The sequence below is a fragment of the Scyliorhinus canicula genome, chromosome 12, assembly GCF_902713615.1.
Source record: "Scyliorhinus canicula chromosome 12, sScyCan1.1, whole genome shotgun sequence".
In the NCBI taxonomy this organism is placed as follows: domain Eukaryota; kingdom Metazoa; phylum Chordata; class Chondrichthyes; order Carcharhiniformes; family Scyliorhinidae; genus Scyliorhinus; species Scyliorhinus canicula.
Genome location: NC_052157.1, coordinates 160,527,587 through 160,553,647, shown reverse-complemented (window position 1 = coordinate 160,553,647; position 26,061 = coordinate 160,527,587). Strand labels below are relative to the sequence as shown.

Here is a 26,061-nt window from a genome sequence, read left to right as displayed (position 1 = left end):
GGTGGAAGGAGAGTGGCAGCAGGGAATTGAGTGATATAGTGGGAGAGTGGGTCGCTGTGGATTGAGTGATATAGTGGGAGAGTGGCAGCAGGGAATTGAGTGATATAGTGGGAGAGTGGGTCGCTGTGGATTGAGGGATATGGAGAGAAGGTGGGTAGGAGGGGACTGAGGGATATTTCGAGATTTGATAGGCAAGGAAACAACGCTGCCAAACAGGTCAGTGTCAACTTTAAAATCTTCCAACACACACTGATAGCAGGTCATAAGAGCGGGAGAGATTTCCCCTCAGTGATATGATGTAAAGAAATCGGAGTCTCTCCCATCATTATCCACGGCTCTAGGTTACAACATTCATGTAAAGGTGTGTGTTACCACAGCAACTCGGAATTCTGTGGTGGGGGTCAGGTGGGGAATAGACAGCCAGGATTGATTCAATCACATTCTATCTGTGGTGGATTTGGGACCTCCCTCTTTATCCCAGCCATGCTGGAGATTGTGCTGCTGTGTGAGTTAGACTGGCTCGTGGGCAGACAAACAAAAAGGACTGACTCAGGCGAAGCTGTTAGGGTTTTAATTTCCCGTTTACTTATTTTCTACATTGACATTTCCAGGTGACTGTTAATGAGGCTGTTTCTAAACAACAGCTTTAAAGCCACTTGTTCCATTTGTCGAGGTTCCGATTTCTCCCACATTTCAGGTCCCGGTTTTATTCATGCATCAGCATCTGGTCAGCACACTTGAACCAGTATCTGGCGATGGATCGTGGATAAGAGGGCCGTGCGTGAGCTACCCGCTTACTCTCCAGGTCCACTCGATAATACTTATCTGGAATTAGAGAGTCACTCACATGGTCAGTTATTCACTTGGGGCATATGGTGTGTTTTCCCAGTGTGCTGTGGCGTGTTTTCCCAGTGTTTTGTGGTTTGTGGCGTGTTTTCCCAGTGTGCTGTGGTTTGTGGCGTGTTTTCCCAGTGTGCTGTGGCGTGTTTTCCCAGTGTGCTGTGGTCTGTGGCGTGTTTTCCCAGTGTGCTGTGGCGTGTTTTCCCAGTGTGCTGTGGTCTGTGGCGTGTTTTCCCAGTGTGTTGTGGTTTGTGGCGTGTTTTCCCAGTAAGCTGTGGCGTGTTTTCCCAGTGTGCTGTGGTCTGTGGCGTGTTTTCCCAGTGTGCTGTGGTCTGTGGCGTGTTTTCCCAGTGTGCTGTGGCGTGTTTTCCCAGTGTGCTGTGGTGTGTGGCGTGTTTTCCCAGTGTGCTGTGGTTTGTGGCGTGTTTTCCCAGTGTGCTGTGGTTTGTGGCGTGTTTTCCCAGTGTGCTGTGGCGTGTTTTCCCAGTGCGCTGTGGTTTGTGGCGTGTTTTCCCAGTGTGCTGTGGTTTGTGGCGTGTTTTCCCAGTGTGCTGTGGTTTGTGGCGTGTTTTCCCAGTGTGCTGTGGCGTGTTTTCCCAGTGTGCTGTGGTTTGTGGCGTGTTTTCCCAGTGTGCTGTGGCGTGTTTTCCCAGTGTGCTGTGGTCTGTGGCGTGTTCTCCCAGCGTGCTGTGGTTTGTGGCGTGTTTTCCCAGTGCGTTGTGGTGTGTGGCGTGTTTTTCCAGTGTGCTGTGGTCTGTGGCGTGTTTTCCCAGTGTGCTGTGGTCTGTGGCGTGTTTTTCCAGTGTGCTGTGGTCTGTGGCGTGTTTTCCCAGTGTGCTGTGGTTTGTGGCGTGTTTTCCCAGTGTGCTGTGGTCTGTGGCGTGTTTTCCCAGTGTGCTGTGGTCTGTGGCGTGTTTTCCCAGTGTGCTGTGGCGTGTTTTCCCAGTGTGCTGTGGTCTGTGGCGTGTTTTCCCAGTGTGTTGTGGTTTGTGGCGTGTTTTCCCAGTAAGCTGTGGCGTGTTTTCCCAGTGTGCTGTGGTCTGTGGCGTGTTTTCCCAGTGTGCTGTGGTCTGTGGCGTGTTTTCCCAGTGTGCTGTGGCGTGTTTTCCCAGTGTGCTGTGGTGTGTGGCGTGTTTTCCCAGTGTGCTGTGGTTTGTGGCGTGTTTTCCCAGTGTGCTGTGGTTTGTGGCGTGTTTTCCCAGTGTGCTGTGGCGTGTTTTCCCAGTGCGCTGTGGTTTGTGGCGTGTTTTCCCAGTGTGCTGTGGTTTGTGGCGTGTTTTCCCAGTGTGCTGTGGTTTGTGGCGTGTTTTCCCAGTGTGCTGTGGCGTGTTTTCCCAGTGTGCTGTGGTTTGTGGCGTGTTTTCCCAGTGTGCTGTGGCGTGTTTTCCCAGTGTGCTGTGGTGTGTGGCGTGTTCTCCCAGCGTGCTGTGGTTTGTGGCGTGTTTTCCCAGTGCGTTGTGGTGTGTGGCGTGTTTTTCCAGTGTGCTGTGGTCTGTGGCGTGTTTTCCCAGTGTGCTGTGGTCTGTGGCGTGTTTTTCCAGTGTGCTGTGGTCTGTGGCGTGTTTTCCCAGTGTGCTGTGGTTTGTGGCGTGTTTTCCCAGTGTGCTGTGGTTTGTGGCGTGTTTTCCCAGTGTGCTGTGGCGTGTTTTCCCAGTGTGCTGTGGTTTGTGGCGTGTTTTCCCAGTGTGCTGTGGCGTGTTTTCCCAGTGTGCTGTGGTCTGTGGCGTGTTCTCCCAGCGTGCTGTGGTTTGTGGCGTGTTTTCCCAGTGCGTTGTGGTGTGTGGCGTGTTTTTCCAGTGTGCTGTGGTCTGTGGCGTGTTTTCCCAGTGTGCTGTGGTCTGTGGCGTGTTTTTCCAGTGTGCTGTGGTCTGTGGCGTGTTTTCCCAGTGTGCTGTGGTTTGTGGCGTGTTTTCCCAGTGTGCTGTGGTCTGTGGCGTGTTTTCCCAGTGTGCTGTGGTCTGTGGCGTGTTTTCCCAGTGTGCTGTGGCGTGTTTTCCCAGTGTGCTGTGGTCTGTGGCGTGTTTTCCCAGTGTGTTGTGGTTTGTGGCGTGTTTTCCCAGTAAGCTGTGGCGTGTTTTCCCAGTGTGCTGTGGTCTGTGGCGTGTTTTCCCAGTGTGCTGTGGTCTGTGGCGTGTTTTCCCAGTGTGCTGTGGCGTGTTTTCCCAGTGTGCTGTGGTGTGTGGCGTGTTTTCCCAGTGTGCTGTGGTTTGTGGCGTGTTTTCCCAGTGTGCTGTGGTTTGTGGCGTGTTTTCCCAGTGTGCTGTGGCGTGTTTTCCCAGTGCGCTGTGGTTTGTGGCGTGTTTTCCCAGTGTGCTGTGGTTTGTGGCGTGTTTTCCCAGTGTGCTGTGGTTTGTGGCGTGTTTTCCCAGTGTGCTGTGGCGTGTTTTCCCAGTGTGCTGTGGTTTGTGGCGTGTTTTCCCAGTGTGCTGTGGCGTGTTTTCCCAGTGTGCTGTGGTGTGTGGCGTGTTCTCCCAGCGTGCTGTGGTTTGTGGCGTGTTTTCCCAGTGCGTTGTGGTGTGTGGCGTGTTTTTCCAGTGTGCTGTGGTCTGTGGCGTGTTTTCCCAGTGTGCTGTGGTCTGTGGCGTGTTTTTCCAGTGTGCTGTGGTCTGTGGCGTGTTTTCCCAGTGTGCTGTGGTTTGTGGCGTGTTTTCCCAGTGTGCTGTGGTCTGTGGCGTGTTTTCCCAGTGTGCTGTGGTCTGTGGCGTGTTTTCCCAGTGTGCTGTGGCGTGTTTTCCCAGTGTGCTGTGGTCTGTGGTGTGTTTTCCCAGTGTGCTGTGGTCTGTGGCGTGTTTTCCCAGTGTGCTGTGGTCTGTGGCGTGTTTTCCCAGTGTGCTGTGGCGTGTTTTCCCAGTGTGCTGTGGTCTGTGGCGTGTTTTCCCAGTGTGCTGTGGTTTGTGGCGTGTTTTCCCAGTGTGCTGTGGTCTGTGGCGTGTTTTCCCAGTGTGCTGTGGTCTGTGGCGTGTTTTCCCAGTGTGCTGTGGCGTGTTTTCCCAGTGTGCTGTGGTCTGTGGCGTGTTTTCCCAGTGTGCTGTGGTCTGTGGCGTGTTTTCCCAGTGTGCTGTGGTTTGTGGCGTGTTTTCCCAGTGTGCTGTGGTTTGTGGCGTGTTTTCCCAGTGTGCTGTGGCGTGTTTTCCCAGTGTGCTGTGGCGTGTTTTCCCAGTGTGCTGTGGCGTGTTTTCCCAGTGTGCTGTGGTTTGTGGCGTGTTTTCCCAGTGTGCTGTGGCGTGTTTTCCCAGTGTGCTGTGGTTTGTGGCGTGTTTTCCCAGTGTGCTGTGGTGTGTTTTCCCAGTGTGCTGTGGTGTGTTTTCCCAGTGTGCTGTGGCGTGTTTTCCCAGTGTGCTGTGGCGTGTTTTCCCAGTGTGCTGTGGTTTGTGGCGTGTTTTCCCAGTGTGCTGTGGCGTGTTTTCCCAGTGTGCTGTGGCGTGTTTTCCCAGTGTGCTGTGGCGTGTTTTCCCAGTGTGCTGTGGCGTGTTTTCCCAGTGTGTTGTGGCGTGTTTTCCCAGTGTGCTGTGGCGTGTTTTCCCAGTGTGCTGTGGTCTGTGATGTGTTTTCCCAGAGTGCTGTGGTCTGTGGCGTGTTTTCCCAGTATGCTGTGGCGTGTTTTCCCAGTGTGCTGTGGCGTGTTTTCCCAGTGTGCTGTGGTCTGTGGCGTGTTTTCCCAGTGTGCTGTGGTGTGTTTTCCCAGTGTGCTGTGGCGTGTTTTCCCAGTGTGCTGTGGTCTGTGGCGTGTTTTCCCAGTGTGCTGTGGCGTGTTTTCCCAGTGTGCTGTGGTCTGTGGCGTGTTTTCCCAGTGTGCTGTGGTCTGTGACGTGGTGTGAAAGCTCTTACCTCTCACAAAGAAATAGACACTCTGGCTGGGGAGCAGTGAATACAGGTCAGCATCCTGGCTGGAGGACTGTTGCCCCCACCAGCGGCCCCGCTGCTTCCTCTGTGAATGTTTCTTTGGCTTTTTCCTGCGGGTGCCTGGGAATTGGCGGATGAAGTAGAGTTTTCCAATCATGGCTGAGTCCACACTGCCCGGGATCCCACGCCAGCCACGACGGATGGTGTAGGGTCCCCTGGTGCGTTCTGTAAAGAGGGGCACAGGATGGGGGTCAGATCAGCAGAGCAGGGGGGGGGGGGCAGTGTGTGGGATGGGGGGTTACTGGGTGGCCTCGAGGTCAGAGATCTGGAGGGGAGACTGCGGCTGGAAACGCCCAACAGTCCAAACGGGGCAGAATCATCGACTGGTTTCAGCACAGAAAGAGGCCATTTGGCCCATTGTGTACATGCTAGCTCTCCATTACTAAGCTACTGAGTTAGTCCCACTCTCCTGCCTGGATAGTGATCCAATATCCTTTCCAAAACCACGTTCAAATGTGTGTCCCTCGCACTCTCAGGCAGCGCATTTCAAACCTTCGCAGCAGAAAAGGTTTCTTCTCAGGTCTCCATTGCCAATGACCTGAAATCAGTGCCCCTCTGGGTCTCAATCCTTCTGCCACGGGAACAGATTCTCCCCGTCTACTCTATCCCAACATATCTCCTCTATTACCTCTCCCCTCTGTGGCAGGCTGGAGGTAATACTGGCAGCAGGCAACTATCCTGCTCCCAGGGAGTGGATTGTCTACGTAAATATTCAGGTTCGATTCCTCTTCCAGGTTTAACCGTGTCTCAGACCTCAGGAAACCCTGAAGGGAGATGAGAAGTGACTCCCGGGAAAGGTAAGAGTGTATCTGATACTGCTTGTGCACCAAGAGATATCGAGGAGTTCCCCCCCCCCCCCACCAACCCTCATGCCATCTTTACCATGTCGGTCTGTGGGTGACTCCAGTCCCATGCCCATGTGATTGTCTTCGAACTGCCCTCTGAAAGTTGCCCAATGAGGACACTATCGCCACTCAGGGCAACTCAACATGGATCATCAGTACCACCCAAGGCAAAGAGGTTCCTGTTCCGATGTTGAACAATTTAAAAAAAAACTGAACTCTCTTTTAGCGATCCCACAACTTTTTTACCATCCCTCGAAATTACCGATACCATTGTCAGCTGTCGCTCAGTCGGTCAGGTTCTCAGCTTTGTCGGTTCCAGTTTCAAGTCTCACATTAAAAATGAAGGCTGACACTCCAATACAGCACTGAGCGACTGCACTGTCAGAGGGTCAGTACTGAGGGAGTGCCGCACTGTCAGAGTGTCAGTGCTGAGGGAGCGCCGCACTGTCAGGTTGTCATTACTGAGGGAGTGCTGCACTGTCAGAGGGTCAGTACTGAGGGAGTGCCGCACTGTCAGGGGGTCAGTACTGAGGGAGTGCCGCACTGTCAGAGGGTCAGTACTGAGGGAGTGCTGCACTGTCAGGTTGTCAGTACTGAGGGAGTGCTGCACTGTCAGAGGGTCAGTACTGAGGGAGTGCTGCACTGTCAGAGGGTCAGTACTGAGGGAGTGCCGCACTGTCAGAGGGTCAGTACTGAGGGAATGCCGCACTGTCAGAGGGTCAGTACTGAGGGAGTGCTGCACTGTCAGAGTCAGTACTGAGGGAGTGCCGCACTGTCGGAGGGTCAGTACTGAGGGAGTGCTGCACTGTCAGAGGGTCAGTACTGAGGCAGTGCCGCACTGTCAGGGGGTCAGTACTGAGGGGGTGCTGCATTGTCAGGGGGTCAGTACTGAGGGAGTGCTGCACTGTCAGAGGGTCAGTACTGAGGGAGTGCTGCACTGTCAGGGGGTCAGTACTGAGGGAGTGCTGCACTGTCAGAGGGTCAGGACTGAGGGAGTGCCGCACTGTCAGAGGGTCAGTGCTGAGGGAGTGCTGCACTGTCAGAGGGTCAGTACTGAGGGAGCGCTGCACTGTCAGAGGGTCAGTACTGAGGGAGCGCTGCACTGTCAGAGGGTCAGTACTGAGGGAGTGCCGCACTGTCAGAGGGTCAGTACTGAGGGAATGCTGCACTGTCAGAGGGTCAGTACTGAGGGAGTGCCGCACTGTCAGAGGGTCAGTACTGAGGGAGTGCTGCACTGTCAGAGGGTCAGTACTGAGGGAGTGCCGCACTGTCAGAGGGTCAGTACTGAGGGAGTGCTGCACTGTCAGAGGGTCAGTACTGAGGGAGCCCCGCACTGTCAGAGGGTCAGTACTGAGGGAGTGCTGCACTGTCAGAGGGTCAGTACTGAGGGAGTGCTGCACTGTCAGAGGGTCAGTACTGAGGGAGTGCCGCACTGTCAGAGGGTCAGTACTGAGGGAGTGCTGCACTGTCAGAGGGTCAGTACTGAGGGAGTGCCGCACTGTCAGAGGGTCAGTACTGAGGGAGTGCTGCACTGTCAGAGGGTCAGTACTGAGGGAGAGGAGCCCCGCACTGTCAGAGGGTCAGTACTGAGGGAGTGCCGCACTGTCAGAGGGTCAGTACTGAGGGAGTGCTGCACTGTCAGAGGGTCAGTACTGAGGGAGTGCCGCACTGTCAGAGGGTCAGTACTGAGGGAGTGCTGCACTGTCAGAGGGTCAGTACTGAGGGAGTGCCGCACTGTCAGGGGGTCAGTACTGAGGGAGTGCTGCACTGTCAGAGGGTAAGTACTGAGGGAGTGCTGCACTGTCAGAGGGTCAGTACTGAGGGAGTGCCGAACTGTCAGAGGGTCAGTACTGAGGGAGTGAGAGGGTCAGTACTGAGGCAGTGCCGCACTGTCAGAGAGTCAGTACTGAGGGAGTGCTGCACTGTCAGAGGGTCAGTACTGAGGGGGTGCTGCATTGTCAGGGGGTCAGTACTGAGGGAGTGCCGCACTGTCAGAGGGTTAGTACTGAGGGAGTGCCGCACTGTCAGAGGGTCAGTACTGAGGGAGCCCCGCACTGTCAGAGGGTCAGTACTGAGGGACTGCCGCACTGTCAGAGGGTCAGTACTGAGGGAGTGCCGCACTGTCAGAGGGACAGTACTGAGGGAGTGCTGCACTGTCAGAGGGTCAGTACTGAGGGAGTGCCGCACTGTCAGAGGGTCAGTACTGAGGGAGTGCTGCACTGTCAGAGGGTTAGTACTGAGGGAGTGCCGCACTGTCAGAGGGTCAGTACTGAGGGACCCCCACACTGTCAGAGGGTCAGTACTAAGGGAGTGCTGCACTGTCAGAGGGTCAGTACTGAGGGAGTGCTGCACTGTCGGAGGGTCAGTCGTGAGGGAGTGCTGCACTGTCAGAGGGTCAGTCGTGAGGGAGTGCTGCACTGTCAGAGGGTCAGTCGTGAGGGAGTGCTGCACTGTCAGAGAGTCAGTACTGAGGGAGTGCCGCACTGTCAGAGGGTCAGTACTGAGGGAGTGCTGCACTGTCAGAGGGTCAGTACTGAGGGAGTGCTGCATTGTCAGGGGGTCAGTACTGAGGGAGTGCCGCACTGTCAGAGGGTCAGTACTGAGGGAGTGCTGCACTGTCAGAGGGTTAGTACTGAGGGAGTACCGCACTGTTAGAGGGTCAGTACTGAGGGAGCCCCGCACTGTCAGAGGGTCAGTACTGAGGGACTGCCGCACTGTCAGAGGGTCAGTACTGAGGGAGTGCTGCACTGTCAGAGGGTTAGTACTGAGGGAGTGCCGCACTGTCAGAGGGTCAGTACTGAGGGAGCCCCGCACTGTCAGAGGGTCAGTACTGAGGGAGTGCTGCACTGTCAGAGGGTCATTACTGAGGGAGTGCTGCACTGTTGGAGGGTCAGTCGTGAGGGAGTGCTGCACTGTCAGAGGGTCAGTCGTGAGGGAGTGCTGCACTGTCAGAGGGTCAGTACTGCGGGAGTGCCGCACTGTCAGAGGGTCAGTACTGAGGGAGTGCTGCACTGTCGGAGGGTCAGTCGTGAGGGAGTGCTGCACTGTCAGAGGGTCAGTACTGAGGGAGTGCCGCACTGTCAGAGGGTCAGTACTGAGGGAGTGCTGCACTGTCAGAGGGTCAGTACTGAGGGAGTGCTGCACTGTCAGAGGGTCAGTACTGAGGGAGTGCCGCACTGTCAGAGGGTCAGTACTGAGGGAGTGCTGCACTGTCAGAGGGTCAGTACTGAGGGAGCGCTGCACTGTCAGAGGGTCAGTACTGAGGGAGTGCCGCACTGTCAGAGGGTCAGTACTGAGGGAGTGCCGCACTGTCAGAGGGTCAGTACTGAGGGAGCGCTGCACTGTCAGAGGGTCAGTACTGAGGGAGTGCTGCACTGTCAGAGGGTCAGTGCTGAGGGAGTGCTGCACTGTCAGAGGGTCAGTACTGAGGGAGTGCCGCACTGTCAGAGGGTCAGTACTGAGGGAGTGCTGCACTGTCAGAGGGTCAGTACTGAGGGAGTGCCGCACTGTCAGAGGGTCAGTACTGAGGGAGTGCTGCACTGTCAGAGGGTCAGTACTGAGGGAGTGCTGCACTGTCAGAGGGTCAGTACTGAGGGAGCAGCACTGTCAGAGGGTCAGTACTGAGGGAGTGCCGCACTGTCAGAGGGTCAGTGCTGAGGGAGTGCTGCACTGTCAGAGGGTCAGTAATGAGGGGGTGCCGCACTGTCAGAGGGTCAGTACTGAGGGAGTGCTGCACTGTCAGAGGGTCAGTACTGAGGGAGTGCCGCACTGTCAGAGGGTCAGTACTGAGGGAGTGCTGCACTGTCAGAGGGTCAGTACTGAGGGAGCGCTGCACTGTCAGAGGGTCAGTACTGAGGGAGTGCCGCACTGTCAGAGGGTCAGTACTGAGGGAGTGCCGCACTGTCAGAGGGTCAGTACTGAGGGAGCGCTGCACTGTCAGAGGGTCAGTACTGAGGGAGTGCTGCACTGTCAGAGGGTCAGTGCTGAGGGAGTGCTGCACTGTCAGAGGGTCAGTACTGAGGGAGTGCCGCACTGTCAGAGGGTCAGTACTGAGGGAGTGCTGCACTGTCAGAGGGTCAGTACTGAGGGAGTGCCGCACTGTCAGAGGGTCAGTAATGAGGGGGTGCCGCACTGTCAGAGGGTCAGTACTGAGGGAGTGCTGCACTGTCAGAGGGTCAGTACTGAGGGACTGCTGCACTGTCAGAGGGTCAGTACTGAGGGAGTGCCGCACTGTCAGAGGGTCAGTAATGAGGGAGTGCTGCACTGTCAGAGGGTCAGTACTGAGGGAGTGCCGCACTGTCAGAGGGTCAGTACTGAGGGGGAGCTGCACTGTCAGAGGGTCAGTACTGAGGGAGCGCTGCACTGTCAGAGGGTCAGTACTGAGGGAGTGCCGCACTGTCAGAGGGTGAGTACTGAGGGAGCGCCGCACTGTCAGAGGGTCAGTACTGAGGGAGTGCCGCACTGTCAGAGGGTCAGTACTGAGGGAGTGCCGCACTGTCAGAGGGTCAGTACTGAGGGAGTGCCACACTGTCAGAGGGTCAGTACTGAGGGAGTGCTGCACTGTCAGAGGGTCAGTACTGAGGGAGTGCTGCACTGTCAGAGGGTCAGTACTGAGGGAGTGCTGCACTGTCAGAGGGTCAGTACTGAGGGAGTGCTGCACTGTCAGAGGGTCAGTACTGAGGGAGTGCCGCACTGTCAGAGGGTCAGTACTGAGGGAGTGCTGCACTGTCAGAGGGTCAGTACTGAGGGAGTGCTGCACTGTCAGAGGGTCAGTACTGAGGGAGTGCTGCACTGTCAGAGGGTCAGTACTGAGGGAGTGCCGCACTGTCAGAGGGTCAGTATTGAGGGAGTGCTGCACTGTCAGTGGGTCAGTACTGAGGGAGTGGGGCACTGTCAGAGGGTCAGTACTGAGGGAGTGCCGCACTGTCAGAGGGTCAGTACTGAGGGAGTGCCGCACTGTCAGAGGGTCAGTACTGAGGGAGTGCCGCACTGTCAGAGGGTCAGTGCTGAGGGAGTGCTGCACTGTCAGAGGGTCAGTAATGAGGGGGTGCCGCACTGTCAGAGGGTCAGTACTGAGGGAGTGCTGCACTGTCAGAGGGTCAGTACTGAGGGACTGCTGCACTGTCAGAGGGTCAGTACTGAGGGAGTGCCGCACTGTCAGAGGGTCAGTAATGAGGGAGTGCTGCACTGTCAGAGGGTCAGTACTGAGGGAGTGCCGCACTGTCAGAGGGTCAGTACTGAGGGGGAGCTGCACTGTCAGAGGGTCAGTACTGAGGGAGCGCTGCACTGTCAGAGGGTCAGTACTGAGGGAGTGCCGCACTGTCAGAGGGTGAGTACTGAGGGAGCGCCGCACTGTCAGAGGGTCAGTACTGAGGGAGTGCCGCACTGTCAGAGGGTCAGTACTGAGGGAGTGCCGCACTGTCAGAGGGTCAGTACTGAGGGAGTGCCACACTGTCAGAGGGTCAGTACTGAGGGAGTGCTGCACTGTCAGAGGGTCAGTACTGAGGGAGTGCTGCACTGTCAGAGGGTCAGTACTGAGGGAGTGCTGCACTGTCAGAGGGTCAGTACTGAGGGAGTGCTGCACTGTCAGAGGGTCAGTACTGAGGGAGTGCCGCACTGTCAGAGGGTCAGTACTGAGGGAGTGCTGCACTGTCAGAGGGTCAGTACTGAGGGAGTGCTGCACTGTCAGAGGGTCAGTACTGAGGGAGTGCTGCACTGTCAGAGGGTCAGTACTGAGGGAGTGCCGCACTGTCAGAGGGTCAGTATTGAGGGAGTGCTGCACTGTCAGTGGGTCAGTACTGAGGGAGTGGGGCACTGTCAGAGGGTCAGTACTGAGGGAGTGCCGCACTGTCAGAGGGTCAGTACTGAGGGAGTGCCGCACTGTCAGGAATGTTGCCTCTGGATCGGACATTAACCTGAGGTCTCACTGCTGATTCAGGTCAGTGTAAAAGGTCTGACGGCACTATTCCAAAGAGCATCAGGGATTCCTTCTTGATATTGTGGATAACATCGATCCACGAATCAAGACAGAACCATGGAATTTACAGTATAGAAGGAGGCCATTCGGCCCATCAAGTCTGCGCCGACCCTCGGAAAGAGCACCTTTTCTATGCCCACTACCCCCGCCCTAACCCTGTAACCCAATAATCCCTCCCAACCTTTTGGACACTAAGGGCAATTTAGCATGGCCAATCCACCAAACCTGCACGTCTTTGGACTGTGGGAGGAAACCGGAGCACCCGGAGGAAACCCACGCAGACACGGGGAGAACGTGCAGACTCCGCACAGACAGTCACCCGACGCCGGAATTGAACCTGGGTCCCTGGGGCTGTGAGGCAGCAGTGCTAACCACTGTGCTGTTCCTCCATCACAAAACAAAACATTTTATGTCATCATTGCTATATGGTGCACCACATTCATTCAGAAATGTTGAGGAATACGGATTCAGTGTGAGGTTCCAACACAACCAGAAGCAGAAACAATGGAAGCGTTCTTTGTAACGATTCTTTTCAGTCCTTGCTCCATCTTCTTAAAGTCTCAGCTTGGTGATAGTAGAGCAGGAGGAGGCCATTCAGCTCCTCCAGCCTCTACTACCACTCAATCAGCTCATGGCCGATGAATAATCTTCACTGCTTCCCAATCAAACCAGCAATGATTTGGATGCAGCGGGTGGGCAGTGTATTGCCAGGCGGTGAATTTGGACCGACATTTCCCGTCTTCCTCCCTGGGACCCCGGGTTCGATTCCCACCACAGCAGATGGTGAAATTTGAATAAGAATCTGGAATTAAAACTCTAATGATGACCATGAAACCATTGTCGGTTGTCGTGAAAACCCACCTGGTTGACTAATGTCCTTTAGGGAAGGAAATCTGCTGTCCTTACCTGGTCTGGCCTACGTGTGATTCCAGACCCACAGCTTCAATGCCCTCAGGAATGTTCAAAGGAATTGCCAGTGGACGTGGACATAAATGAATCACTCCACTCGTCGATGGTACAGGTGAAGCTGAACATCACTTCCCAGGAATTCCTTGCTTCCATTCATCCCCTTCCCAGAACTTAAAACTGAGGAATTCCTTCCCCCAGCTCCCCGCAGCTCCCCCCAGCCTCCCATCCCGCTTACAACGAAGAGGATTTCAAACACGGAATCAATAATCCAATAACCTCTGACTCTTCCCATCTCGAGGGAAGAGAGGTGAGCGAAAGAGAGAGAGAGAAAATAGATAAGAGAGAGCGAGAAGAAATAGAAAAGAGAGACAAAGAGCGGCACGGTTGCACAGTGGTTAGCACTGCTGCCTCACCGCTCCAGGGACCCGGGTTCAATTCCGGCCTCGAGTGACTGTGTGGAGTTTGCACTTCCTCCCCGTGTCTGCGTGGGTTTCCTCCGGGTGCTCCGGCTTCCTCCCACAACACTGGCCACGCTAAATTCCCCTTATGCCCAAAACGTTAGGTGGGGGGGGGGGGGGGGGGGGGGGGGGGGGGGGGGGGGGAGGGGGTTACTGGGTTATGGGGACTGGGTGGAGGTGTAGGATTATGTGAGGTGCTCTTTCCAAGGGCCGGTGCAGAGCCGATGGGCCGAATGGCCTCCTCCTGCACTGCAAATTCTATGAAAGAGGGTGAAATTGAGGGAGAGAGAAGGACAGAGAGGGGAAAGAAAGAGAGAAAGTGTGAATCAGGGAACAGAAGAATGGAGTATTCAAATATTACCACGGGATGGAACTCCAAATATACTGAGGAAAAAATTCTCAAAGCTGTCGTCCATGATGTTCGTGTATCTGGAAAATGGGATGGATGTGGAAGAGGCAGCACAGTCCTGCTGGGTCGGCTGATTTTGGAAGAGATATTCCCAGTAAAACGCCCCTGGAGGGAGAACAAAGAGCCAGAAGTGGAATCAATGCCTGGCCCACTGCAGATAAAAGTCAGACTGAGAGATGGGGAGAATAGTTCTGATTACCTTTGAAGAAGTAAACTCGCTCATTTCCATCAATACTAGAGGCAGGCACTGCCAACGCTGCATCAATATTGCTGGGAATTCCAGGGAACCCATCCTTAATCAGTTTCGGGAAACCATCTTCCAGAATTCCATTGTTAAAGCGCCAGTAAGAATCATTCTGGAGAGCACCAAACACAACATTAGAACCACATGGAGATCCGTAAATAAAGAATCAGTAGGCAGGCACGGTGATGCAGTGGTTAGCTCTGCTGCCTCACACTGGCACGGTGACGCAGTGGTTAGCACTGCTGCCTCACACTGGCACAGCAACACAGTGGTTAGCACCGCTGCCTCACACTGGCACGGTGGCACAGTGGTTAGCACTGCTACCTCACTGCCATGATAACACAGTAGTTAGCACTGCTGCATCACAGTACCAGGGACCAGGTTCAATTCCTGCCTCGGGTGACTGTCTGTGCGGAGTCTGCACCTTCTCCCCGTGTGTGCGTGGGTTTCCTCCGGGTGCTCCGGTTTCCTCCCACAGTCCAAAGATGTGCAGGTTAGGTTATGAAGATAGGGCAGAGCGGACATGGATAGGATGCTCATTCAAAGGGTTGGTGCAGACCTGAATGGCCTCCTTCTGCAATGTAGGGAGTCTATGATTCTAAGATTCACTGGAAAAATGAATTGACTCAGCTTCACGTGGAGCGAGACATTCCTCCGTGAAGCTGCACTTTTCAATCCTTTCCTCGAAGACAACATTTCGATCAGCCAAAGCTCCCAGGTACGGCACGGGGTTAGATACAGAGTAAAGCTCCCTCTACACTGTCCCCATCAAACACTCCCAGGACAGGTACAGCACGGGGTTAGATACAGAGTAAAGCTCCCTCTACACTGTCCCCATCAAACACTCCCAGGACAGGTACAGCACGGGGTTAGATACAGAGTAAAGCTCCCTCTACACTGTCCCCATCAAACACTCCCAGGACAGGTACAGCACGGGGTTAGATACAGAGTAAAGCTCCCTCTACACTGTCCCCATCAAACACTCCCAGGACAGGTACAGCACGGGGTTAGATACAGAGTAAAGCTCCCTCTACACTGTCTCCATCAAACACTCCCAGGACAGATACAGCACGGGGTTAGATACAGAGTAAAGCTCCCTCTACATTGTCCCCATCAAACACTCCCAGGACAGGTACAGCACGGGGTTAGATACAGAGTAAAGCTCCCTCTACACTGTCCCCATCAAACACTCCCAGCACAGGTACAGCACGGGGTTAGATACAGAGTAAAGCACCCTCTACACTGTCCCCATCAAACACTCCCAGGACAGGTACAGCACGGGGTTAGATACAGAGTAAACCTGAGCAGTAAAGTGCCTTCTGGTGAATACTGCCAGGTGATAATAACAGTTGACAGTCTTGCCTGGGGTGGGGGTCACCAGCAATTCCTTGCTGCCTGGTATCCTCACCCTCTCCGCTGTCACTGACCTCCACTCGTCCCAAGCTGAAAAGCCTCAGATTTCTCATTGATCTTTCTAAATCCCTCCATGGTCTCACGCTCCCAGTATCGGTAACCTCGTCCAGCACCAGAACCTTCCGAGGTCTCAGAGCCCCTCTCATTCTGCTCCACTTTACATCCATGACTTTAATCATTCCATCATTAGTGGTCATGGCTTCATTTGCCTGGAGGCCCCAAGCTTTGGAATACATCCCTCAACCTCGCTGCCTCTCCCTATCCCTCCTCCATTAAAACACTCCTTAAAACAACCTCTTCACCAAGCTTATGGCCGCCTTTCCAAATGTTGTTTGATAATCATCCCGGTGAAGGGTCTGGGGATGTTCAATTGTGCAATTAATTACATTTATAGAGTAAAAGGAAAACAATTCAGACCAAAGCTGCTTCCTTGATATTCAAACCTTGAAGATGTAGGTTTTCCCCTCACAGTTTACTCGTGTGAGCGCAGCATCGATGGGACCAGGCATTCCCCAAACATCACTGATCAACCTGGGATGTTCTGAAACAACACTGAATTTATCCAGTTCATAATAGTAATCACCTGGACACAGACAAAAAATAGAACAGCACGGGGTTAGATACAGAGTAAAGCTCCCTCTACACTGTCCCCATCAAACACTCCCAGGACAGGTACAGCACGGGGTTAGATACAGAGTAAAGCTCCCTCTACACTGTCCCCATCAAACACTCCCAGGACAGGCACAGCACGGGGTTAGATACAGAGTAAAGCTCCCTCTACACTGTCCCCAACAAACACTCCCAGGACAGGCACAGCATGGGGTTAGATACAGAGAAAAGCTCCCTCTACACTGTCCCCATCAAACACTCCCAGGACAGGTACAGCACAGGGTTAGATACAGAGTAAAGCTCCCTCTACACTGTCCCCATCAAACACTCCCAGGACAGGTACAGCACGGGGTTAGATACAGAGTAAAGCTCCCTCTACACTGTCCCCATCAAACACTCCCAGGACAGGTACAGCACGGGGTTAGATACAGAGTAAAGCTCCCTCTACACTGTCTCCATCAAACACTCCCAGGACAGGTACAGCACGGAATTAGATACAGAGTAAAGCTCCCTCTACACTGTCCCCATCAAATACTCCCAGGACAGGTACAGCACGGGATTAGATACAGAGTAAAGCTCCCTCTACACTGTCCCCATCAAACACTCCCAGGACAGGTACAGCACGGGGTTAGATACAGAGTAAAGCTCCCTCTCCATTGTCCCCATCAAACACTCCCAGGACAGGTACAGCACAGGGTTAGATACAGAGTAAAGCTCCCTCTACACTGTCCCCATCAAACACTCCCAGGACAGGTACAGCACAGGGTTAGATACAGAGTAAAGATCCCTCTACACTGTCCCCATCAAACACTCCCAGGACAGGTACAGCACGGGGTTAGATACAGAGTAAAGCTCCCTCTGCACTGTCTCCATCAAACACTCCCAGGACAGGTACAGCACAGGGTTAGATACAGAGTAAAGCTCCCTCTACACTGTCCCCATCAAACACACCCAGGACAGGTACAGCACGGGGTTAGATACAGAGTAAAGCTGCCTCTACACTGTCCCCATCAAACACTCCCAGGACAGGTACAGCACGGGGTTAGATACAGAGTAAAGCTACCTCTACACTGTCCCCATCAAACATTCCCAGGACAGATACGGTACGGGGTTAGATACACAGTTAACCTGCAATCCAACCAAATCACTGATCTCACAGTGAAACGTAGTCACAATTCCCTGCCAGTTGTCTGACTGGATTGTGTCTGAGGGTCTGCGTCTGACACTGTTTGTGTGGATAGGTTCTCCAGCAGCAATTGCTGAGAATGGGTTGGGCCCGTGTGCTCGCTCACGCGATCACCCGGCACTGTAAAATTAGACTGTCGATTTCTGGGTGACGTCAAGAAGCAACTCATCACACTAGATTTATGGGGTAGGATTAAGGGGGTAGGGTGGGGGAGTGGGCCTGTTAGGGTGCTCTTCTGGAGGGTTGGTGCAGACACGATGGGCTGAATGGCCTCCTTCTGCACTTTAAGGATTCTATGGATCTATGGCAACACCAGGGAATCAAGTTGAACATTCAAATCTGAGATTAATGGATATGTTTGCAAAGTTGTGCAAGGGGTTATTAATAACGGTGCGTGGCTGGCGATAATCTACAGGGCAGCTATCAGACTGAATTGCGAATGGACATGAGGGGCAGCTTGGCCTCCCCCCCTCCCACAATTTTAGCTCAGAATCTTACCCTGGAAAGCAAAGATCGATCCATTCTTCAGGTCAGTGAACGCGTCAAAGGATTCTTCACTGGTGCACAAATTCACTGGCTCTTGCTCGGGCTCCAGCTCCGGCTCCAGGTCCAGCTCTGGCTCCAGCTCCGGCTCCAGGCCCAGTTCTGGCTCCAGCCCTGGGTCCAGGCCCAGTTCTGGCTCCAGCCCTGGGTCAAGGCCCAGTTCTGGCTCCAGGCCTGGGTCCAGGCCCAGTTCTGGCTCCAGCCCTGGGTCAAGGCCCAGTTCTGGCTCCAGCCCTGGGTCAAGGCCCAGTTCTGGCTCCAGCCCTGGGTCCAGGCCCAGTTCTGGCTCCAGCCCTGGGTCCAGGCCCAGTTCTGGCTCTATTGTCCCGTTAATTGAGTCATCATAGTTTGGCATCATGGGCCCCATTATATCAGTATATTCATCTTCAGGCAGGTGGAACACATCCCCACGGACTGGAAATACAAAGAAGAAATACAATTAATCCCAAATTGCTGAAATTCAGCATTTTCTAATTATGGATAGGATACAGAGTAAAGTTCCCTCTACAATATCTCAAACATTGAGACCCAGCATCTTCAGGAACTGTCCCCCAGTGAGAGTCAGCACCTTCAGGAACTGTACCCCAGTGAGAGTCAGCACCTTCAGGAACTGTGTCCCAGTGAGAGTCAGCACCTTCAGGAACTGTCCCCCAGTGAGAGTCAGCACCTTCAGGAACTGTACCCCAGTGAGAGTCAGTTCCTTCAGGAACTGTGTCCCAGTGAGAGTCAGCTCCTTCAGGAACTGTGTCCCAGTGAGAGTCAGCACCTTCAGGAACTGTGTCCCAGTGAGAGTCAGGACCTTCAGGAACTGTGTCCCAGTGAGAGTCAGCACCTTCAGGAACTGTGTCCCAGTGAGAGTCAGCACCTTCAGGAACTGTGTCCCAGTGAGAATCAGCACCTTCAGGAACTGTGTCCCAGTGAGAGTCAGCACCTTCAGGAACTGTACCCCAGTGAGAGTCAGCACCTTCAGGAACTGTGTCCCAGTGACAGTCAGCACCTTCAGGAACTGTGTCCCAGTGAGAGTCAGCACCTCCAGGAACTGTCCCCCAGTGAGAGTCAGCACCTTCAGGAACTGTCCCTCAGTGAGAGTCAGCACCTTCAGGAACTGTCCCTCAGTGAGAGTCAGCTCCTTCAGGAACTGTCCCCCAGTGAGAGTCAGCACCTTCAGGAACTGTACCCCAGTGAGAGGCAGCACCTTCAGGAACTGTGTCTCACCTTCAGGAACTGTGTCCCAGTGAGAGTCGGCACCTTCAGGAACTGTGTCCCAGTGAGAGTCAGCTCCTTCAGGAACTGTGTCCCAGTGAGAGTCAGCACCTTCAGGAACTGTGTCCCTGTGAGAGTCAGCACCTTCAGGAACCGTCCCCCAGTGAGAGTCAGCTCCTTCAGGAACTGTACCCCAGTGAGAGTCAGCACCTTCAGGAACTGTACCCCAGTGAGAGTCAGCTCCTTCAAGAACTGTGTCCCAGTGAGAGTCAGCACCTTCAGGAACTGTCCCCCAGTGAGAGTCAGCACCTTCAGGAACTGTGTCCCAGTGAGAGTCAGCACCTTCAGGAACTGTGTCCCAGTGAGAGTCAGCACCTTCAGGAACTGTCCCCCAGTGAGAGTCAGCACCTTCAGGAACTGTGTCCCAGTGAGAGTCAGTACCTTCAGGAACTGTGTCCCAGAGAGAGTCAGCACCTTCAGGAACTGTGTCCCAGTGAGAGTCAGCACCTTCAGGAACTGTGTCCCAGTGAGAGTCAGCACCTTCAGGAACTGCGTCCCAGTGAGAGTCAGCACCTTCAGGAACTGTCCCCCAGTGAGAGTCAGCTCCTTCAGGAACTGTCCCCAGTGAGAGTCAGCACCTTCAGGAACTGTGTCCCAGTGAGAGTCAGCACCTTCAGGAACTGTACCCCAGTGAGAGTCAGCACCTTCAGGAACTGTACCCCAGTGAGAGTCAGCTCCTTCAGGAACTGTGTCCCAGTGAGAGTCAGCTCCTTCAGGAACTGTCCCCCAGTGAGAGTCAGCACCTTCAGGAACTGTCCCCCAGTGAGAGTCAGCACCTTCAGGAACTGTGTCCCAGTGAGAGTCAGCACCTTCAGGAACTGTATCCCAGTGAGAGTCAGCACCCTCAGGAACTGTACCCCAGTGAGAGTCAGCACCTTCAGAAACTGTCCCCCAGTGAGAGTCAGCACCTTCAGGAACTGTGTCCCAGTGAGAGTCAGCACCTTCAGGAACTGTGTCCCAGTGAGAGTCAGCACCTTCAGGAACTGTGTCCCAGTGAGAGTCAGCACCTTCAGGAACTGTGTCCCAGTGAGAGTCAGCACCTTCAGGAACTGCCCCCCAGTGAGAGTCAGCACCTTCAGGAACTGTGTCCCAGTGAGAGTCAGCACCTTCAGGAACTGTGTCCCAGTGAGAGTCAGCACCTTCAGGAACTGGACCCCAGTGAGAGTCAGCACCTTCAGGAACTGTGTCCCAGTGAGAGTCAGCACCTTCAGGATCTGTGTCCCAGTGAGAGTCAGCACCTTCAGGATCTGTGTCCCAGTGAGAGTCAGCACCTTCAGGAACTGTCCCCCAGTGAGAGTCAGCACCTTCAGGAACTGTGTCCCAGTGAGAGTCAGCACCTTCAGGATCTGTGTCCCAGTGAGAGTCAGCACCTTCAGGAACTGTCCCCCAGTGAGAGTCAGCACTTTCAGGATCTGTGTCCCAGTGAGAGTCAGCACTTTCAGGAACTATCCCCCAGTGAGAGTCAGCACCTTCAGGAACTGTGTCCCAGTGAGAGTCAGCACCTTCAGGAACTGCCTCCCAGTGAGAATCAGCACCTTCAGGAACTGTGTCCCAGTGAGAGTCAGCACCTTCAGGAACTGTGTCCCAGTGAGAGTCAGCACCTTCAGGAACTGTGTCCCAGTGACAGTCAGCACCTTCAGGAACTGTGTCCCAGTGAGAGTCAGCACCTCCAGGAACTGTCCCCCAGTGAGAGTCAGCACCTTCAGGAACTGTACCCCAGTGAGAGGCAGCACCTTCAGGAACTGTGTCTCACCTTCAGGAACTGTGTCCCAGTGAGAGTCGGCACCTTCAGGAACTGTGTCCCAGTGAGAGTCAGCTCCTTCAGGAACTGTGTCCCAGTGAGAGTCAGCACCTTCAGGAACTGTGTCCCTGTGAGAGTCAGCACCTTCAGGAGCCGTCCCCCAGTGAGAGTCAGCTCCTTCAGGAACTGTACCCCAGTGAGAGTCAGCACCTTCAGGAACTGTACCCCAGTGAGAGTCAGCTCCTTCAAGAACTGTGTCCCAGTGAGAGTCAGCACCTTCAGGAACTGTCCCCCAGTGAGAGTCAGCACCTTCAGGAACTGTGTCCCAGTGAGAGTCAGCACCTTCAGGAACTGTGTCCCAGTGAGAGTCAGCACCTTCAGGAACTGTCCCCCAGTGAGAGTCAGCACCTTCAGGAACTGTGTCCCAGTGAGAGTCAGCACCTTCAGGAACTGTGTCCCAGAGAGAGTCAGCACCTTCAGGAACTGTGTCCCAGTGAGAGTCAGCACCTTCAGGAACTGTGTCCCAGTGAGAGTCAGCACCTTCAGGAACTGCGTCCCAGTGAGAGTCAGCACCTTCAGGAACTGTCCCCCAGTGAGAGTCAGCTCCTTCAGGAACTGTCCCCAGTGAGAGTCAGCACCTTCAGGAACTGTGTCCCAGTGAGAGTCAGCACCTTCAGGAACTGTACCCCAGTGAGAGTCAGCACCTTCAGGAACTGTACCCCAGTGAGAGTCAGCTCCTTCAGGAACTGTGTCCCAGTGAGAGTCAGCTCCTTCAGGAACTGTCCCCCAGTGAGAGTCAGCACCTTCAGGAACTGTCCCCCAGTGAGAGTCAGCACCTTCAGGAACTGTGTCCCAGTGAGAGTCAGCACCTTCAGGAACTGTATCCCAGTGAGAGTCAGCACCCTCAGGAACTGTACCCCAGTGAGAGTCAGCACCTTCAGGAACTGTGTCCCAGTGAGAGTCAGCACCTTCAGGAACTGTGTCCCAGTGAGAGTCAGCACCTTCAGGAACTGTGTCCCAGTGAGAGTCAGCACCTTCAGGAACTGTGTCCCAGTGAGAGTCAGCACCTTCAGAAACTGTCCCCCAGTGAGAGTCAGCACCTTCAGGAACTGTGTCCCAGTGAGAGTCAGCACCTTCAGGAACTGTGTCCCAGTGAGAGTCAGCACCTTCAGGAACTGTGTCCCAGTGAGAGTCAGCACCTTCAGGAACTGTGTCCCAGTGAGAGTCAGCACCTTCAGGAACTGTGTCCCAGTGAGAGTCAGCACCTTCAGGAACTGTCCCCCAGTGAGAGTCAGCACCTTCAGGAACTGTGTCCCAGTGAGAGTCAGCACCTTCAGGAACTGTGTCCCAGTGAGAGTCAGCACCTTCAGGAACTGTGTCCCAGTGAGAGTCAGCACCTTCAGGAACTGTGTCCCAGTGAGAGTCAGCACCTTCAGGAACTGCCCCCCAGTGAGAGTCAGCACCTTCAGGAACTGTGTCCCAGTGAGAGTCAGCACCTTCAGGAACTGTGTCCCAGTGAGAGTCAGCACCTTCAGGAACTGGACCCCAGTGAGAGTCAGCACCTTCAGGAACTGTGTCCCAGTGAGAGTCAGCACCTTCAGGATCTGTGTCCCAGTGAGAGTCAGCACCTTCAGGATCTGTGTCCCAGTGAGAGTCAGCACCTTCAGGAACTGTGTCCCAGTGAGAGTCAGCACCTTCAGGAACTGTGTCCCAGTGAGAGTCAGCACCTTCAGGAACTGTGTCCCAGTGAGAGTCAGCACCTTCAGGATCTGTGTCCCAGTGAGAGTCAGCACCTTCAGGAACTGTCCCCCAGTGAGAGTCAGCACTTTCAGGATCTGTGTCCCAGTGAGAGTCAGCACTTTCAGGAACTATCCCCCAGTGAGAGTCAGCACCTTCAGGAACTGTGTCCCAGTGAGAGTCAGCACCTTCAGGAACTGCCCCCCAGTGAGAGTCAGCACCTTCAGGAACTGTGTCCCAGTGAGAGTCAGCACCTTCAGGAACTGTGTCCCAGTGAGAGTCAGCACCTTCAGGAACTGTGTCCCAGTGAGAGTGCCTTTTTTTTAATAAACATTTTATTGCACCATTTATGGTTTTGTAACAACAAAAGATACAAATAAAAATGTAAGCATAATTCAGTGCGTAACACACCACTCCATCTCCCACTGTTCCCATCTAAGCAAGAAACAAAATAGCCTAACTCCCCCTACCCACCCACCCCTTATTGAATCTGCTAACAGTTTAGTTTTCTCCAAAGAAGTTGATAAACGGCTGCCACCTCCCTGACATCGATCCTCTCGGGGCGAACTTAATTTTCTCAATCCTGAGCAACCCAGCCATGTCGCTAACCCAAACCCCTGATTTTGGGGACTTTGAGTCCCTCCGCGCTAGTCAGATCTGTCTAAAACATTGTGTTTTAATGTACATGCGTGTATGTTTTTGTGCCTGGATGTGTGTCCATGTGTTTTTGTGTCTGTGTGTGTATCTGTGTGTGGATTGAGTTTGCGCGCATGTTGTAGTCAACTGGGATGGCCACTTACAAAGGGAAATATGGCCACTTGCAAAGAATCATGGGAAATATGGCCAATGCAGGAACCAGACGAACTCAGAGCTTAAGTGTATATTTGCCACTAGATAACCAGACACTATCCAAACCCCCAGCCGATTTACATTCTAATGGCCCATTTCCCCAGAACAAAAGACTGGTACTCAGGTATCAGATACAGATACAGACACATCGGCGCCACTCCCTTCACCCAGGAAGCCCAAACAGCCAAGGTCAATGACCGCTCAGGACACGCCCAGCCATCAAGGCACCCGCCCCTTTATTGGCTAAAATCGAAGTCAGTAATCGAAGCCTGGCGAATTATTGGGACAAAGCTAAGGACCGGCCAAAAGAGCGCGAAACCCCAGAAGGATAAAAAAGAGACACTGCCATGTGTTCAGTCTCTTTTGGCCCTGGCACACCGGCACTCTCTTGGCCGGGCCATCGCCTAAAACCAATTGCAGCATCACCACCAGAAGCAAGTTCAAGACCAACGATTGCTACCAGACGGATGAGCCCAGCAGAAACGAAGTCTCTTCTCCAGACCCAGCCACGCAAGATCTGAACAAAGGCCTTGTTTATCTGCAAAGAGCTGGTTGCCCTGAAGTTAAGTACAGGTTATTGTAGTTGTTAGGTGTAATTTAGCTTGTAGTGTTTTATGTTGCATGTCGAAGTAATTCTTGAGTGTAAATAAACTATCTTTGAACTTGAACAAACTAACTGGTTGTTTGGTCTTTGATCAATATCCGGTAAAGCCTTGTGGTGGTCTCATTTAACACCTGGCGATTCTGAAAGCAATATCATCATCAATAACTATCATATCAGTATCCAGTTAAAAAGAGCAACATTATTGGCGTCTCCGGTGCGAATTGGCAAAATTATTGGCGACTCTGGTGGATAGTATTCCATTAAATTGGCAACAGTGTGTATATGCGTGCCTGTGTGTGAATGAGTGTGCCTGTGTGTTGGGGAGGGATGTTTGAATGCCTGTGTGTGTTGGCGTGTATTTTTGCATGTGTGTATGTGGGAGTATTTGCATACTTCTGTGTGTGCGTGTTTTTGCGCCTGTGTGTGTGTACCAGTGTGTCTGTTTCTGTGAGTGTGTGTGGGTGTGTGTATGCCTGTGCGTTTTTGTGCCTGTGTGTGTGGTGTCTGCGTGCTTGTGTGTGTTGATGTGTTTTTGTGCTTGTGTGTGTGGGGTTGTTTGCGTGTTTTTGTGTCTGTGTTTGTGCACGTGTATTTTTGAGTCTGTGTGTGTTTTTGTTCCTGTGTGTGCTTATATGTTTTTTGCCTGTGTGTGCATGTGTGAGTGATTGTGTGTGGCTGTGTGTGCAAGCCTGTGTGTTATGCATGTTTTGTTATGCCAGTGTGTTTGCGTGTGTGTGTGTGTATATATGTGTGTTTTAGTGTCTATGCATGTGTGTGTTTTTGTGCCTGTGTGTATGCACGTGCTTTTGTGACTGGTAGTGTGTGGGTATGTTTTTGTGCCTGTGTGTTTGGGGATGTTTGCGTGCTTGAGTGGGTGTGTGCCTATGTGTGTGCATGTTTTTGTGCCTGTGTGTGCGCGTGTGTTGTATGCATGTTTTTCTGTGTGTGTGTTTTTCTATGTGTGTCTCTATCTGATTTGGTTTGGTACCTTTTTTACAGACGGTATGGTAATCCGTGCAGCAGCTCCTGTAGAATTTGCACAGGCTGTCACACTGACATTTCTTTGAAGCAAAGAAGCCCAGGTCACAGCGACCGACACAGGACTCTGCAAAACAATAACACACAGACTGCTGACCAAGAAAAGAACTATCGCATTCGAGCCAAACAAGAATTCTGAGGCATTGTCACTTTGTTTATTCAGCAAACACAGCACCTATTTTGTGTGCAGGAAGATCCCACAAACAGCAATGAGACATGCTCATCCATCCGTATCATGCCAGCATGAGTTGTGGGAAAATGGTTGGCCCAGGGAAGCAGGACACTCTCTGGTTCTTGAACAGTGCCACAGTAACTGGCTGTCGGGGCCTCCATTTACCATTTAACCTGAATCATGACCGCACTGCACAGTGCAGCACTTCCTCTGTATCGTTCTGAGACTGCAAGCCTGCATTATGTGCCCAGGTCTCTAGACTGGTTCTTAAAACCCACAACCTTCTGACCCAGAGGTCAAACTTCTACCTTCTGAGTCACAGAGGACACATTTCCTAATTCTTTCCCCTGCTCTGCACGAATCATCACTGAGAGGTCCCATCACCTTCCAAATCCCCCACCACTACCATCTGGGAGGACAAGGGCAGAAGGACACTGGAAACCCCGTCACCTGGAGGTTCCCCTCCGTGCCACTCGCCACCCCGACATGGAAATATATCGGCCGTTCCTTCACTGTCACTCAGTCCAAAATTCTGCAACACCCTCTCTAACAGCACTGTGGGTGTACCTACACCACATGGACTGCAGCGGTTCGAGAAGGCAGCTCCCTACCACCTTCTCTTTTTTTTTTAAATTTAGAGTACCCAATTATTTTTTCCAATTAAGGGGCAATTTAGAGTGGCCAATCCACCTACCCTGCACATCTTTGGGTTGTGGGGGTGAAACCCACGCAGACACGGGGAGAATGTGCAAACTCCACACGGACAGTGACCCAGGGCCGGGATCGAACCTGGGACCTCAGCGCCGTAGGCAGCAATGCTAACCACTGTGCTGTCCCCCCCCCCCCCCCACCACCTTCTCAAGGGCAATTCGGGATGGGTATTAAATGCTGCTGACCCTCCCTGCCATGCTCAAAGCCTGCTCAAAGTTATTTTTCTTTAGAAATTTAGACTACCCAATTTTCTATTTTTCCCAATGAAGAGGCAATTTAGTGTGGCCAATCCACCTACCCTGCACACCTTTGGGTTGTGGGGGTGAGACCCACGCAGGCACGGGGAGAATGTGCAAACCCCACACGGGGCCGGTATGGAACCTGGGTCCTCGGCGCCGTGAGGCAGCAGTGCTAACCACTGCGCCGCCCTCTCATATCCCATATGAAAGAATATTTTCTTTACCTTCATCAGAATATACAGCGTTGAGGAGACAGAAAGTGAGAAGAGCAATCAGTGGCTTCATTGCTGAAGAGACGATTCTGTTAAACTCTGGAATAGGATTTGGGGGATTTAACCTCCTCGTGTTTGTTTGGTTGCCTATTTGTTTGA

The 26,061-nt window shown here is 53.3% G+C and overlaps 1 protein-coding gene across 1 annotated transcript; it reads right to left on the bottom strand.

Annotated features, from left to right (window-relative positions):
• Window positions 1-556: 556 nt before the first annotated feature.
• On the bottom strand, window positions 557-26,061 carry LOC119975144 (vitronectin-like). Its single transcript, XM_038814717.1, has 8 exons — window positions 25,915-26,061; window positions 24,519-24,635; window positions 17,292-17,750; window positions 15,442-15,581; window positions 13,541-13,697; window positions 13,294-13,446; window positions 4,669-4,908; window positions 557-825 (listed from the first exon to the last, which is right to left on the bottom strand). The coding sequence occupies exons 1-8, from the start codon at window positions 25,973-25,975 to the stop codon at window positions 707-709; spliced, it is 1,446 nt and encodes a 481-aa protein (XP_038670645.1). The 5' UTR covers window positions 25,976-26,061; the 3' UTR covers window positions 557-706.

Coding starts and splice junctions, on each gene's coding strand:
- LOC119975144 (XM_038814717.1), bottom strand. CDS start 25,975: ATGAAGCCACTGATTGCTCTTCTCACTTTCTGTCTCCTCAACGCTGTA. Junction 17,751..24,518: donor CCATACCGTCTGTAAAAAAG/GTACCAAACCAA, acceptor TTGTATTTCCAG/TCCGTGGGGATGTGTTCCAC. Junction 13,447..13,540: donor GCGAGTTTACTTCTTCAAAG/GTAATCAGAACT, acceptor TTCTCCCTCCAG/GGGCGTTTTACTGGGAATAT.